This window comes from Ambystoma mexicanum, chromosome 12, assembly GCF_040938575.1.
Source record: "Ambystoma mexicanum isolate Mex_15411 chromosome 12, UKY_AmexF1_1, whole genome shotgun sequence".
NCBI lineage: Eukaryota > Metazoa > Chordata > Amphibia > Caudata > Ambystomatidae > Ambystoma > Ambystoma mexicanum.
The window spans coordinates 429,054,062-429,071,520 of NC_090936.1; the positions used below are offsets into that span (position 1 = coordinate 429,054,062).

The 17,459-nt window shown below is 43.7% G+C and overlaps 1 protein-coding gene across 8 annotated transcripts in view; it reads right to left on the reverse strand.

Annotated features, from left to right (window-relative positions):
• The window catches only part of KDM5A (lysine demethylase 5A), a 1,841,472-nt gene that overhangs the window by 1,446,533 nt on the left and 377,480 nt on the right, over positions 1–17,459 (reverse strand). For all 8 annotated transcript variants that reach the window (XR_011281783.1, XM_069628595.1, XM_069628593.1 and 5 more), the window contains one exon: positions 3,484–3,572. Coding sequence is in view for 7 of the 8 variants with exons in the window: in XM_069628595.1 (XP_069484696.1) it covers positions 3,484–3,572 (89 nt within the window). In the remaining variant the exon portion in view is untranslated. The remainder of the gene's footprint in view (positions 1–3,483; positions 3,573–17,459) is intronic.

The window sequence follows — 17,459 nt, forward strand, 5'->3', positions numbered from 1 at the left end:
AGTGGCCGTCTACACGTCTTTCGACACATGTTCGCCGGAACCCGAGGACTTTCCAGATTTGCTCGCTGTTTCGGAAACAGACTTTCAGGGGCCTGTCATGTGGAGAAACCAAACGCGATGGCCCAGAGGAGATGGATTTTTCTGACCTTCCCTTCGACACTGCATGTGGCTTATCGGTCGATGACGCAGTCGACCGTCAGCCATGGTGGGTGTTTTTTAGTGTTGCATGCAGTGAGTGCCTGTGCCGCTGTGTGTCATCTTCGTAGCAAAAATGCTGGCCTGCCTGTTGGAGTCAGGGGCTCGCACGCGGGAATCCATCGGGTCCCAATCGCCATCAGCGTCACTTAGGATACCAAAGCTGCCATTGCTTGAGGCTCCCTAGACATCCATGGCAGCCTCAGCCTGCCTGGCGTGGTGGGCCCAGCGTTTAGTTTTCCGGTCCTTTAAAGTTTTTGGCTTAAACACTCTGCAGGACTTGCACTGTTTTTTCGGAATGATCCCCAGGGAAGCAAAGGTTACACACTCTGTGAATCCTTCCAGGGAAACTTCCTGTTACAGGAAGGACAATTTAAATGGGTGTGTTTTCCATAGTACGGGAAGATGGCAGCCTGGCGGAATACAATGAAGTATAGGGGAATAGGCATTCTCTAAATAAGATGAATTATGACCCCCCCCACCCCGCTCTCCCTACTGTACAGAGCAGAGGCCCGTTGGGGACTAGGTTGGCCGCAGGCAAAGTTAGTCAAGACGGGAGTCGTCGACAAATGGTGTTATCGAAAGTCGTTGCTGGAGAACTTGCGGTGTACGTTTGTCGAAAGGACAGAAAGAAAGTCTAACTTTAAACTAAGTAATGGTGTTAGCCAGAAGGACTATGATGGTGGAAAAAAACAATCTGAGGGACCTCGACGCGTGAAGGACCATGGGTACAATGGATGTCAAACTAGGGATAGCATTACTGCACACCCTGTCGACGTCTCTTTTCGAGTTTCGAAAACAAAAACCGTAATGCTCTGGAGCTACCACTAGATGTCGGCTTATGCATAGTATGTGATCTAAGTAGATCCACAAGCCTCACAAATAACTATATTTTATATTAGTGTGGCAATACTGCACACTAACCAATTAAACTTCTAGGTATGTTAAAGGACTATTAAATGAGTGCATATTGGTGTACTTCTCCATCTAAGTGGAATCGTTGGAGTGCTTTGTGTGTCGTCTCATTGAAGTCCTAGACGACTCTCACAACGCTCCTAAGTCAGCTATCTACCTTTATTTCTTGTATTTTTACAACTGCACCCATCACCCTAAACTGAAGTGCAGTTAGGATAATTTGAATCTTCATAACTTTCTGTGCTGGCTTTTTGGTTACATTTACAAAGTGTCCAGGGTGGGTTGCTGGCAGCAGATCTTGTTCTACTGTGTTTCATACTTTAAACTTGTGCAATTTTTTGTATGTACCCCATTTAGCTACCAACATTGGCTAGTACCTTAAGATGGCCTTGCCATGGTTTCTCCCTGTCCTTCGGGCATGTTCTTTTGCCTTCTTCCAGCCCTTTTGGGTCCAGAATTGCCATATATGGGAAGCCCTTTCCAAGGGAAAGCTGCTGCTTTGTCATGCAAAGAGGCGGTGTGTGTGTGAGCCCGGATGTGGGGTCTGGAACTGGAACTGGTGGCCAGTGGCTATCCATGATTGATAGCAACAGCCACTCTAAATGGGGCAGGTGCTTACCATTGGTGGATGCATGCAATCTTCAAGTCCAGTTCTTGAAAAAAAGATAAAAGGGCAACTCCTGCAGCTAAACAGCACTAACCTTGTCAGTACTTCGAAGCCTGGACTGATGGTAACAACCAGTCACGACCTGTGCCTTCAGAAGTGTACCTGAAACAACCAATGGGCAGACTAGCTCTCTCATGCAGCCCTCGCTGTTCCGTGTGCATCCTTGTAACTTACAAGAGGATCTTCAGCTTGTAACACAAGATGCTTTCATTTTGAGCCTTCTAAGTAAGTTAACATACCAGTCCCCCAAACCCCAAGTTCGCCATAGGGTTATATGGTCATAAAAAGTCCCATCCCCCATCTCACTCTTAGCTGACTTGGGTTGGTGGCGACATTGTCAAGGATCCCTTCCAAGGCATATCCTAGTGTAGTGCGATTGAGCGAGTTACTTACCTGAACATTACTTATCTTTTTCAGCTTTGAGTCATAACCACTAGCATCATCCAATTAAATAGTAAATCTTCCTGAAATGTTTTACTTTGGAACCGATGACTTATGGCACAAGGCACCAAACCATCTAAGGGTTGGGCTTCCAAAGTGTTAGGGAAATGTTTTATGATTGCTCTCAATTGTTTCTACAGAACTTTTTGCATCAGACTGCTTACCATTTTGCACCCAACTGACCGCATGCATGCGCATTTACCCCACGCACCCATAACCTATTCATTCACACGCACAGTCACACAACATACGCACTTTCATTCACATGCACACCCAACCATGCACTTATTCCTAGACATGAAGCCACACAAACATTCACAGTTTGTTTTTCTTACCTGCAGCCCTGGTTCAGAATCCACTTTGCAGCCATCAGGCTAGGATTCTGTGATGGCTCCTTAGCTGCTGCGCAACAAGAACAGAAGCCATGGAGAGCTTCCTGGATCCTGCACATGACCACAGGAGCCAGGTGGCCCGCAAAGTACGCCTCAGCTGTTCAGAATGTGCAGGGAGGTGTAGGAGCACATTCTTGCACATTCACAGCTGCATTACCCCAGCCTGCATCCCCAATGGGCCATGCAAGGCTCGGGCAGCCAAACGCCCCTGACCTTGCATAGCCCATTGGATATACGTACTGGGGAACAAACTGTCAAAGGGAAATCTGGTTTCCATTTGACAGTTCAAACTAGACCAGGAGCACTCCGTCAGCTGTGTGTTGAGGCTGAGGGAAAGCTTATTGTTTTCACGGTGCTGGCTTGGTGTCTTGTCCAAAATGGGTGGTTTGACACCCCATCAGCCATTATGAACGAGCTGCCCCTGCATGTCTATCAAATATTATTGAATGTTTTAGTGTGCTACTTTCATTTCTAAGAGTTTGTCTAAAACCTAAATAAATGTGTATACATTCTGCCTAATTTGTATTACTAAGCATGCTCTGTGTGTGCTTAACCAACCCTTGACCACACTCCCACTTCCACAGTCTAAGCCTTGCCGCTCAGTAACAGTACCCAGATTAGAGTTTGGCTAGACATCAGTGTCTTTAACCGTTCACCAGAACAGGGTGGCCTCTCAGAACCTGTACACAGGGATGATTATGAAAATGTACCTTAACAATAAGCAATACAGATCACTTGAAGTGTCTGTTAGACACTCTCATACATCAATAGCACAAGAGGTAAGTGCTGGCAGACATCAATTGGCACAGTATTAACACTTGATGGCAACTACTTTACTTTGGTAATCAAGAACATGTGGCGGAATAAACTTACAAAGTTAACAGAAAGGGTCCCTTTGCGTTGTCTCATCTGCATCCCAAAAGCTTCCAGTCTGGGAATTCTCTGCTTCTTTAGTCCTTCCTCTAAAGAAGGAATGGATATAGGTTTACATTCAGAGAATGTTATAATGCTGATAACGTGATGCTTGAAAATATGCAAAGTAAAAATAAATGCATACAAAAACAAGACCATGGATGCTCCATAATGCCAATGAATAAGTTTCATTCTCAATAAAAAAATAAATCTTTCCACCCTGTTATATGTGTTCAAACAAACCATAAGAAGGGATGTGGTTACATTAACAATCCAATTATGTCCATCCAAGTTCACATCTGCATCTTCAATTTCGAAACTATATTGCCCTCTGTGCTCATTGATGCATCCATTCTGGTGACTGGCAATTAACGACGACGATACATTCAGCAAACCACTCTCTTTTAACCACAAATACAGACTTGTATACATAGTGAAACAAAAGCAGTTCTAGTTACACCCAAATCAGGATTAATGTAGTTAACGTTCCTGAATTGATCTAAACTATACAAAATTATATACCAGCTTATTCGCCTCTTTAAACTACAAAAGATCTTTATGGTGGCTTGTCATCTGGTGATGTGAGCTTATTTAATTACTGTCCCCAGTCCAACACAATGTTGTCTTCTTCCTCTGGTTTCTTATCACTTTGTAGACCCCTCCCTCTCTGCTGCTATCCATCTATGGACATTGAGCCATTGGTCAATTAAAGGACCTTTAGGACATTTCCATTAAATTACCATTCTTCTCATAGCAAACATGACCATTAATGTAGTTATTAACTTCATAGATATCTTTTTTTCTTGTTTATTAAGTGCTTCATGGTTCAAATAAATTAACATATATAACCCTAACATATTAAAAATGAAGTACAAATACAATATTTCATCACGCCATAAAATTGATGTAATCATTTACATTTAATACTAAAACTTAATATCCATCTCAATAAAATTCTCGCTTAAAAATCAGAATACATTCCTCCATATATAATCACATTCAGATAATACAATGTAAAAAGAAAATACATTTCCTTCTCTTTTATCAATCATTGTAAAAGAAATTCACACATTTTCTAAAGACCAGTTAGTACTCTTACACAGTTAGCTTTTCAAATATTTTCGTTATTGCCTTTCATACATGGAAAGCCGCTATATTGATTACTAGTGATTTCCCCTCCTTGTAGAGTACTCCAAAACTGGTCCGACTCAAACCTTGTATTTAAGTGTATAACTCTTCCATGGCTAAGCTTGTCCTGTTCTATTAATGTGTCGCATTTGGGGAGGAGATGTCTGCTGGTCTCTTGTTAGCCCGCACAGACGCCACAATCTGTTCTCTTTATTTTACTCCATGCGCCTATATATTCTGATGTGGGTAAAATATTTAGACGCAGATAACTAATGAAGCACCTTGTTTCATGAGTACAGGCGTCACCTGTCTAGGTGTTGTGGGAGTTTTAGTCCGCTCTGGGATTTGTCAGTTTGCTCTTATGTTTAGTCATCCTTTTTCCTTTCTGTTTCGGTTTTCAGTTTAGGTCTGTGGTGTTGAAGAGCCAGGTTTTTAGCAATTTCCTGAATTTTAGGTGATCTTTGGTGTTTCTTATTTCTTTTGGGATGTTGTTCCAGGTTTTTGCGGCTAAGTGGTAGAAGGAGGTGCCTCCAAGTTTTTTCTTAAGGTGTGGTTTTAGTTCGACGGATTTCGTTGCTTGACCTGAGGAGTCTCGTTGGCTTGTATATTGTTATTTTCTTTTTTTAGGAATTCTGCTCCTTGTCCACTGATTGCCATGCGCGTTATGCACATGGTTTTGAAGGTGATGCAATGTTTTAATGGGAGCCAGAGTAGTGTTTTTAGGGCAGGAGTGATGTGGTCTCTTCTGGATAGTTTGAAGAGTAATCTGGCTGCTGTATTTTGAATCCGTTGTAGTTTCTTCAGGAGGTATTCTGGTATCCCGAGGTAGAGGCTGTTAGCATAGTCAATTCTTACCATGATCAGGGCGACGATAGTGAGTGTTTTGTACGTGAAGGAGAGGAAAGGTAGGATTCTTCTTGCTGTGTGGAGGAGGAAGAAACATTTGACTGTTGCATTTATTTGTGGTTCTAAGGTTAGGGTGTTGTCCATCAGGACTCCCAGATTTTTTATTACCTTAGATGGTGATGGTGCAGTTCCCATTTCCGTTGGCCACGGGATGGCGGTTTCGTTCTCTTGGTCTTTCGATATGATTAATATTTTGTCTTTCCTGGGTCGATTTTCAGGTTGTTCGCATTCATCCAGTTGAAGACTTCTTTTAGACATTTGATTATTGTTGAATGATCAGCTTGGGTGTCCTTGATTTTGTAGATGATGTGGGTATCATCTGCGTAATTGTAGCATGTAATGTATTTTTTTTTAAATTCTGATAACTGGGGTATGGTAGATGTGGTAGAGGTCAGTCTGTGACGAATCCGGGGAATGTGTCCCTTCAGCCCAAGTGGGAGCGACACCCTTTGTAATGGGGGTGAGCCTGCTCCACTTACCCCCTTGGGGACAGGGTAAGCAGGATCTCATTGGGGGTGACATCTCCCCCCTCTTAGCGTATAAGGAAATTCCAGGTTAAGTTGTTACCACACCTTTAATTCAGAGTCCCAAGAATTAGTTGGATATATGGGAGTGAGCAATACACTAATGTTCAGGACGTCAGAGTCACGGTTCTGCAGCTAAAGGGGACGCTGCATTCCCAAACAAGAACCGCTGCAGGACATCCAGGAGGAGCTGACCCTAACAATAACCCAACAAGTGGGTGAATGCAAGCAGAGCATCTGAGGACCTGAGAGGCCAGGCAGTCCATGAGGGGCTGATCCAGAGAATCGCACACAAGGGGGTGAATGCATCCCGAGAACCATCCTACCTTAGGGGTCGGATAGCCCACAATGGGGCACAATCAGGAAAAAACCATGAGGTGGTGAAAGGCATTCAATAACCAATTGGAACGCTATCAAGACAACAAGAGAAGGAAGAAATTCCCCTGAAGGAACTCTGTTAGTTTATCCTTTATAGTGTGAGTGAAGGTTGTGACAAAGGATGGTGGAGTTTATTTTGACAGCCATTCTGACATGCCCTTTATTATTGGTTTTGAGGCAGGGAAACCCCTCCTACAGATAGGGATAGTTTTTTAATATTGAAAATAAAAGTCTAGAACCACCACCATGCCACCTGTGTGTCAGCTTCCTTGGTTGACACCTTTACACAGTGAACAAGAGACAATATGAAATCAGAACAAACAGGACTCTTTTGTTGTTACGAAACAATGAATAGGTTTAGAGAACCGGCTACTCCAATATGAAGATGAACCTTTGGAACTAATAACGCTTACCTGGCAGTCCCGAGCAACCTTCTCTAAAAAGAGAGAGAGGGCACGAGAGAGGCCAGCGCACGCGCTGGCCTCCCGCTCCATCGCGCGCGCTGGCCTCCCGCTCCATCGCGCGCGCTGGCCTCTCTCGTGCCCTCTCTCGTGCATGCGCGCGCTGGCCTCTCTCGTGCCCTCTCTTGTGCATGCGAGGGCACGAGAGAGGCCAGCGCGCATGCACGAGAGAGGGCACGAGAGAGGCCAGCGCGCAGGTATGAGAGAGGGCACGAGAGAGGCCAGCGCGCAGGCATGAGAGAGGGCACGAGAGAGAGGCCAGAGCGCACGCAAGATGGAGCGAGAGGCCAACGCGTGCGCGCGCGAGATGGAGTAAGACTGAGATCGTTTGCATTGGGATTGCTGCTCCAGCTTTCCAACTCTCACTTTGACCTGCCTCCCTTGGCCCTTCACACGCACCCACATGCGCGGCAAAAAGCCTTGGTGTCATCTTCGACTCCACTCTCTCCTTCTCCACTCATATTTCTGACATCTCTATAAAACAATCCAACTACCAACTTTACCTCCCCAGAGGAACTCTTCCTATTCTCACCTTTCCCCAACGGCTCACTGTTTCCAGAGCCCTTGTTCTCTCAAGGCTGGACTACGCAAAAGCCTCTTTCTCAACCTCCCTGCCTCTGCCTTGTGCCATCTGCAACACATCCAGAACAAAACGGCAAGATTTATCCTTGGAGTCAAGCCCTGGGACCGCATCTCTCCGGCGCTGAAATCCCTCCACTGGCCCTGCGTGGCTGCAAGGATCAAATTCAAGACCCTCTGCATTGTCCTCAAGACTTTCTGGGGCCAGGGACCTACCCATCTATAACGATGCCTGGCTAAGTACTGTCCCTCCTGAGCCCTCTGCTCATCTACCTCCAACCTTCTGCGAGTGAGCCGGTTCTCGAGGCAGAGATTTGGAGGGAGAACTTAATCCTCAGCAGGGTCCTCACTCTGGAATAGCCTCCCTGCCGCCATGCATCTTGAGCCCCATCGCCTTAAGTTACGGAAAGTCCTTAAAACAATCCTCTTTTCTTCCTTCTCTCTCCCAATACCCTGATAACCTCTCCATCCGCTCTATCCCTCTTCTACCTCCTTTTTTCACACAGCTTGCTGACAGGCCGGCAGGTGCACCTCAGAGTCCCACAGGTTCCTGGTACCCTCACCAGTCCTTTTGCACTTGCCTTCGGGCCTGCACTTGCCTCATTGCTACTGCACTTGGTCAATGACCCATGAAAATAGCATCTCTCATCACCCAGTTTCTGATGACTGACTGTTCACACTTGGTTTTCCCCCCACCCCCGCCCCTTGCACTTATCCCTCCCTCTCCTGTACGGTCTGCACTTGCACAATCTGAATGCACCATGCCTTGAAGATAGTCTATCTTCCCTGTCCCCTCTCCTTGCATGGTGCCACCTCAATGCTCTTGGAAAAACTGCTGAATCGTCATTGGACCCATTTGCTGTTATCTACACTGTTAATTGTATTATGTTTTTCCCCTTGTTCCCTCCTTCCTTGAGCGCTTTGAAACACTTGTCTTGTGTATAGGCGCTTTACAAATAAACATTACGATACCATATCAAATCTTTGGGGAGACAAGGCTACCTGTAGGTGTCAGGCAGAGAGGACAAACAGACGTGGAATTAAGGGACAACGTTTCATGTCTAGCTCATGCTGCACCACTCCCCCCTCATCCCCTGATTTGCAGGTCCATAATTTCTTTGTCTCTCATTTCAGACTGAATCTCCAGTTTTCTAAATTCAAGCTTCATTTTCTCTATTTCTAGAGCCAGCTCAGCTGACATGTTAGACATAGACAGGGCTGAGGTTAGAAGATTTATAAGTGGATCAACAATCACATGTACATCTACATCAGCTACCTCACTTTCTGGAAGATGAGGGCCAAGAGTTATACTTTAACCATCATTGTTACCCATATCATTTCTGGGAGTTGGGGTTACAGGCCTACTCACAGTTTGGCAACCAAACAAACTTTGGATTAACTCTGTTTTCTTTCCTTTCAGACCAAAGCATTCTTTTTACAAATATCCTTTAGTTTTTCAAAAGTAAGATTAATAAGAGCTTCAGTCTTACAGTTTTCCATGGTGGACATGCTTCAGTACTTTACAGTATACTAACTAGCCTTGAGGATGGATTCTTTGAACATAACGCAACCTTGAGTCAATCTAATCCAACCTTCATAAATACCAACAGCTGTAACACAAGTGTTAGGGGAGTTTTCCTAAAGTCCACTTGAGGTAAGACTTCATAAAACTATCCCAATGGTATACAGGTCCCCAACTCTTAGCATCAGTCTTTACTACTCATGGAACCTTGGTAGAGTGGTAGATCAGTCAGGCTCATCTTAAGAGGAAGATGTGAGATGTAGGCAAGTACACAACCTAGTTCGTAAAGCAGGTCAAAGGAACACGTACACCAATACATTTAAATGAAAATATATATTTATTATTAACACAAGGATGGTCATAAATAATACATATCACTTAACACATGATTTCTTAAGTATTCTTTTCAAAGGCCACTACTTAGTTTGTAGTGCTCACGGTTACAATTTGACACTAATGACAATTCTACCATATAAATCGGCAATACCACGCACTAGCCCACAGAGATATACAGTAATTGTATTTAGTTAGCAAAACCACCTAAAATGAAGTCTTTCAGGAAGAAAAGCAGTTGGTTAGTCAAACAGTAGCAGAGCTTAAGGGTCTAGATGCAGTTTAAGCGCAAGTTAATACTTTTAAAGGCTGATCCCTAACTATGTAAAAGTCAGTTTGGGGAGGGCTCAAATTCTTACAAAGCAGCAGAACAGCAAACGTTCCTGTGGATACTTTCAGTCTCTAGGTAAGGATGCTAGAAGAATGGACAACTTTGGAGGTCGGATTAAAGGACTCACAGAAGGGATAAAAGCCAACAGCTTGGGTCTGAGGTAAGAATTGACACCCTGGATACAATGTGCACTTAATTTTTGTATATAATGCCTAATACTATACCAGAGTTTGGTTTCTAAGCACAGATCCGTGATTCAAACCTCTGTTGCTCTGCATGGTCTTGCTTCCAAGACTAGCGTGTTACCCATGTGCTATCCCCCCGTTCACTTCAACACTCTGGAGCGACTTCTTGTTTTTTTCACTGTACAGTAACTTAGGTTAGAAGAAATGTTTGTGGCTGAATTCTCCTCTGGACAGCAACGATGGACCCTGTCTCTGGATTCCTTGGTCTGGTGATGAAAGGCAGGACTCCGATCGGGATATCTCAGCAGCAGCCTCAAGGGAGGACCTCTGGCACGGATTCCTTCAGCTTTTCTTCTCAGTCAGCGTTTTTAGCACCTTTTCTGCAACACCAACAAAGCACACGCCAATCTTCTTAGATTCATGTAGTCCTGCACTCTGGTGAGGGAACTTAGCTGAGTATTATTTTGTCTCTGGAGGTTCACCTGGAGCTCAGCCTTGGCAAGACGATGCACTACGATTGGGTCGGAGGTCCCCTGGTATTTGTGGTCTGCAGCTATGGAAAGGCACAGCACCTCAGAAGATGGCTCAGATTGTAGTTCGTCTCAGGGCTGGTTGGTCCCACCAGCCAAAAGGAAGGAGTCGTCCTCTTCGGAGCTCTTCTGTCGCATAGAAAACGGTCAGGACAGCAGTGGTCGCTTCATGGTGTTGCAAAGGGTCTGCAAGTGTCTCTGGTTGTCCTCTTTGTTTACTTCAGTTTCCAGTGGTCGACTTGCCTTCGACCTAAGGAACTGCCCCTTTTATTCAGTTTCAGCACACTCCTCTGCGATCTCTCTCAGCAGTTTACAGAAAGGGGAGGGTGACTGTTCAATCAGGACAGCCAAACCCCAAGTGGGAGCTGGATCCATTCAGGCACTCAGGGAGACAATGGGCATGGGAATGAAAAACTGCTCCCCCACTTCCTGCCTGCCCTGACACACTGGAGCCTAGGCGGGGACACCCGCCTTTTCGCATAAGTATTCATTCTGCCCCCTGGACATAGAAAGCACGGTGCACATAACAAAAGGGACTTAAACTCAACTCTCTTCGCAACTTTGAGCGAGTGGAGGGAACAGAGCACCGGGGGAATTGGAGAACAGTAAGAATATCTTTTTGCAACTCGTGCTGCCAAGTTTTGAAGAACCTGTAGCCAACGCATAAGAAAAAGAGGTTGAGACACAGAGTGGGTTGCAGTAGTCAATTTGACTCAAAATGAGAGAAGCGACTACCAGGACCAAAGATTTTATTTTGTTGATTTGTTTTCTTTGTTGATTTTTTTCGTCTTTGGTACAAAACCTTTACAAAACAATCTTTAAATATCAATGTACATAAAAAGAAGAGAATAAAATAACAAATGTCCATATTCAGTTATCTACTACCTCTAACAATGCATAACAAAGTAAAACAGAACATAAAAACATCAATTTAAAATTTCATAAAAATAAAACAAAACAGAGCCACATGACAATAACCACATTTCTTATCTCGTGTATCTACATAAAACATTATACCTTTAGAGCAGTATATCTCTCAATAAAACCTTTTCATCAAACCATCAGATTGGGGCTCTCTTCAGGAACCATTGCAATTTTCTTCAAGTCCAAGTTCTCTTGGATAACATACAATAATTCAATCAATTAAGCACTCATTTTTTATATTACCCCACATACAATTTTCCCATAAGCTTTCTCTCCTTAACCAAGATGACAAGTATAAGTAGGATCCAAATACCCTGGATCGGTGAGCTTCAAAGAACTCAAAGTAAACGGTCAAGTGCTTTAGGGATTAGAGTACTGTAGTTTGTTCACAAAATCGAAATTTTCCAGGTCTGTGGTTACCTGCATCAGTATTCCAATGCTGAATTCTTTAGTTTGTCAGAAATTGGTTTAACCTGCATCGCATATACATTTTTCGCAACTGCTGACAAGGAAACAACTCAAGATATTTAGCCTTTTCACCACATTTCCTGATAAATTTCGCATATTCATAATATGCTTTACTCCTGCTAATTTGATCCAACATCATGCACCAATAACATCTCTGAAATGTTTTCTTACAGGAAGGGAGCGCAAGACTAAGTTCCTCCTTAGTAATCATTACAGCCTGCAAGATTGTTTCCATTTTATTTTTAAATGTCACAATCGATGGAACGGATCCCTCCACTAGCACAAGTGCTAGGTCTTCATATAGAGATTGCTTTGGAGGAGAAAGCATGTTTGCATACGTGTTGAGCATACGCCATTGCCATTTGACAGAGGAAGTATACACAATTCATGGCAAATGAGCAGGTTAGGGATTGAAAGCGCTAGACCAAGAACCTGCTTCCACATTCGACCCTGAATGAAGTCTAGAAAATCCTCGATTTCCAGGAGGCAGATATCAAGGGCAGAAGGTGGTAGAATTGTATGCAGATTAAAACTGAAAATTGGCAATACTTATGGAAGATAATCTTCATCTGAGAGATGAGAGATTTAACCTTTGTATTAAGAAGATCCTTCCATGTGGATTTAGAATATGAATTTGCAAGTGTGTAGCCCAAATAATGCATCGAGGGCACATGTGGGATACACACACCATTTAAACACCATTTGAATCTAGCAGTGTTTCTCTTGCCATCTGCAAATGAAATAATAAAAAGATTTAGTGGGATTAATTTGAAGGTTATGTTTCAAAGCAAAGCTATAAAATAAATTTAGTTTGGTCTGCAGACCAAAGGGAGTATGATCGAAGAACATCAGGTCATCTGCGAATCCTACCCAGTTTAACAGCAGCCGATCCAATTTAACAGGGAAAATAACATTCTTATCCCAGTCAGCTTCCAAGTCAACTAAATGGAGATTAAACAAGACTGCAGCAAGGTGGCAGCCCTGTTTCAGTCCAATTTCAGTAGAAATTGGATCGGTTATAGCCCCATTCTTCGAAAGCCTCATCTGATAAGAGGTGCCTTGATGTAAAAGTGCAATGATAGCCACCAATTCTACGGGAAAACCCAATTTAATCATTTTTTCCCATAGCACATCTGATTACTGTATCAAATGCAAATGTAAGATCAAACGCTGCCATATAGACAGGCCCTGTTCTTGAATGTTTTGTAAGTTGATATAAATGTGCCATAATAGAAGCATTTAAGGGGCAGCCCATATATTTTCTAAAACCCACTTGAAAGCGTGGCAGCAACTGTAAACGGGATATGTGCATCTGAATTTCCTCTAAAACCAAAAGAGTAAGAATCTTGGCCGCCGCTGCATCCATCAATGCAATGGGCCTAAAGTTGTTGGGATCATCAACAGTTCCTTTTTTGTAAATGGGTACGATGATCACCGAAACCCACGAGGGTGGGATTTTTCTGGTCAGATATATGGAATCAAATTAAATTTTCAATATGTCGGCCCATAGCTCTTGGTCAACCTTCATCAAACAGGGCGGAATGCCATCTGGCCCTGGAACCTTTGGTTTTGGCAATTGCACAGACAATGTCTTCGCAAGACTTTTCGAAATCAACAATTCAATTTTTCTATGTTCAACAGATTCAAAACGAATTGGCAAGACATACTTGCTTCTTATATAGGTCACCCAGTTAGAAGCAGCTACAGCAGCTTCCTTCGGAGAAGCAACAGCCCCAGTAATCGCTCTTAGCGTAGCCCACACGTGACATGCATCATTAACAAGGAGATGGTGCATCATCTTTTGATTATCCTTTCGGTACAGCTCATGCCTAAAGGCCTTCACCTTGTTATGATACAACTGTGTGATGCCACGTTTGAGCCAAATATATGCAGACCTATCATGGTGAACACCACGAAGGTGCCTCAGCTGACTTCTCTTTTGTACCTTGCCATCTGTTTGACATGCTCTTGAATACGCCCTCTATTCAGGCTTTCCACATTAATGGACGCAATGCACGAAATAGATGACTCATAACAAATCATGGGATCCTCTCTAATACGTTGGCATAGAGCCGTTCATGTTTTAGGGTCCCATCTAACAGATAAGGAAAGTCCATCTGGTTCCAAAAGGGCCAGGGCCATCTCAAATTTATATGTAAGTTTGGAGATTTAAATTCAATTTCAAGGCTAAATGGTCACTAACTCCACACTCATTAATAGAGGTTTCCTCGACTAAGTGGAGCAAACTGGTGGATACAAAGAAGTAGTTGATCATTGCACAAACAGACCCTCTATACTCCATGTGTAACCATCAGTGTCCCGTAAAGGCCTAAAAAGTTGGAAGTCCCAAGACAAAAAGCAGTCAATCCATTTTCCTCCATTGACTACAGTTGGAGTCGCAAGGGCTCGCATCAAGGCACCTTCTGGTTGACGTACATTTAAACAGGTGGCATTGAAGTCCCCACCAACAATGACCATTAGACCAGGATTTCTCGATAGTGCTTCTTGAAATATCTGGTTCAGCAACTCACACATATTGGAAAGGGAACATGTCATTCTGTGCCAATATAAATATACAACCAAGATGCACTCATTCATAACCCCTGGAAAATGGAGTTCAACAATGAGAAGTGATTCATGAGAAAACACTAAGTTTTATACAATTCTGCAGGTCCTGTCTATCAGTATTGCAAGGCCTCCGGAAGGACGCCCACTTATACCACTTTTTGCCACCTGATAAATATCATAACCCTCCACTGAAAATCGCGATAAGTGCATACTTTCCTGGATAAGAATAACTCTAGGGCGTGATACAACATCAAGTCGGGCGGCCCATTGTAGGACATATCTATGGCCGCAAGAATTCCATTACATAAACGTCAACCCCGCCTGTTCATTCTAATGATTCTGATTTCGGGCGGTCGTCTGAGTGGTAGCAGATGAAGCAGGTCCTGCAAATCCTGTAAAAGCAGTTGCGAAGAGCATACATTCCTTTAGAAGTTCTTCACTAAGTTGGAGAGGGACTTGCCCTTTAGAAGAAACACCAGGCTCCTCAATCTTGGGAGGTGGGGTTTCTAAAAAGGCAGTCGCTTCTGCCTCTGAGGAAAATATATATGGAGTAAGACCAATCATCTCAAAGTCCTCCCTTTGCTCCCAGATTAGCTTAATAATAATGTATGAATGATAACCGCAAATAGTCCGATACTGGTCCTGAGATGATATACGGACCCAGTCCATATCGTCCAATCTAATTGTTCTCAGGGAGGGGATAGCATGAAATGCTCTCATAATGCCAGATCGATTTAATCTGAATTTTCCACTCGATACAGCCTTAGATTCCCACCCCATGATATATGGCACATCCGGGGAAAGGATCATCTCACAGTCACTGTGGCCCCCTTGTGAATTCATTTCAAAAGTATCCGCGGTAGGATTGGAAGGTGCCTTTAGCATTTCATTGTGAACACCACCATTCCGCATCCGCCCCACTACGCAATCTTCTGCTGTTACAGGTACATTACTGCACAACCTGTGATCGGACCCTGGAACCTCAGAATGAATTGCCTTGAATTCCAACTCCTCTTTTCTCCTTGGGGATAGAATCCCCCATAAAACCAGTTTTTGCCACAGGATTATTCGTACCATAGTTGCAATCATGCACATAAGTAATTCCACCTGTGCCTTTGATTCTGTTCGATGCTTTTTTAATCCCAAATGCAGGATAGAATTTTAGTAGATCAGATTGTTTTTGTTGGTTGTAGATGAAGAACCCATCACTAATCATCCTATTGTTTTTAGGCAGACTAGAGTCAAGTAGCTCAGTTTGGAGCAGGTTTTTTTGGTTTGCCTTTTCACCTTGATTGATTTGGGCATTGCCACGGCCTTAACTTGCTCAATAATTCAATAAGACTTTAGACTCGCTGTCAAGCTGTTCAAAATCAATCACCCCATCCTCATTTGATAGGTTACAAATTGTCCTTGATCTGAGAACCACGATTATCATTTTTCTTCAAAAATGTGTTCTTAGATTTTTTGGGTTTCATACTCGGGGACTTGTTTTGCCTGGCCGCTCGTTTCAATGCCATTGCAGCCATTTTTCTTGCTTTCTGCACAACATGGCCACCAGAGTGTCCATGCTTTCCCGATTTACTGGCGGCAATGGATAATGCTCATATTTAGGCTGGAGCTCATCTTCCAAATCTATCAGATTAGTTAGAGCAGATGGGCTATCAATCGATTCATTATAGAGAGCCTCATTGGGATACCCCAGCACCTCACCACCTGGTTCGATGATAGGAATCGGAGGGTGCTGGTAAATCACGATTTCACCCTGTAACATTTTCTGAATTACCAGCGAGTTAGAACTGTAAGAGTAAGTTCCCTTACTGTACTTGCCAAGTTCGATTCACGCTGACTCCCATTTGCAGCCGCCAGTTCAGCGAATTACTTGATAGGATTGCACACCATCTTACAATCTGTCGGCGTTTGAACTGACCTATCAATTGTGCACGGTTTAGAATTGTTTTTGGCTACTAAGAGCCACCACCGTGTCACATGCAAATAGGAGTCCCTCCATCCGATTTATTTTGCATAACCTCTCGACAAGGCCGGCCTTCATAAACACCAATTTCAGCATGCGTTTGTTCATGCCCTCTGTAGAGTAAATTCAAAATACGTGTCAGCACTGGGAAGTCACTACCCACTGCCAAGGAATCTAGGGGGTACTGATCTTCCATAACATGGACATCAGGGGCACTTCTGAAGCTACCGGATGCTCAATGCTCATTTCAATAGAGTCCGGAAAATACTGGCCCCCCATGCAGTGCACTTCAGGGACACTCGCCACCGAATTGGGACACACCACCGAACTGTGGTCCGAGATACCAATGTCCTGATCTGAAAGCATAAGAGCCGCCATTGGTTTTACATTACCCTGTAATTCAGTAGAAGAACTAGATTTCCAATTACAGAAATCCCCAGTAGAATAGTCAATTCTGTCCTCCCTCATGGGAACACTAACTTTTCCTGGTCTAGCCAATAACTCATGGGGCTTACTATATAGATGTACATTTTCAATGCCACGCCCACTTTGGTTTACCGGAGTAGAGGGTGCAAAGGAGAACCGCATGAGTTTCCCCAGCTCAGTCTATTGCAGGAGCAATCATAGAGACATCATTCAGTTTACTTTTGAATGACTATTCCCATTTTATTTAGGATATCCGCTAATTTTATTTCGTGGTCTGAGGATAGTGTAGTGTTTACTTTCACATTGGCTTCTAGTTGCTCAGATAGATTCATTTCTGTCAACTTAAATGTTTTTGGAAGAGGCAATGGATCATATAGCCCTTCACCCATAGCACTCCCCAGAATTTCTAGGTTAGTAGACATTCTGATGCCTCCCGATGTATTCGATAGCTGACAACAAGTTAAGGGCTGTAATTCCTCACATACGGAGGTACCTACTTCACTACTTTCCCCAAGGCCATTCAAGCATACTGACATAGGCAGGTACAGCTCACCCAACTGGGAGCCCGAGCTTGACCCCAGTGAGGGGTCACCCAATTCCCGCCCACTTCTGAGTCCATTTACCATTTTTGCAAAGCACAATGGTGTCGCAGAATACTCTTTCGGCGATTCACCCAGAGGGACGAAGGAAAAGGAAGGTGAA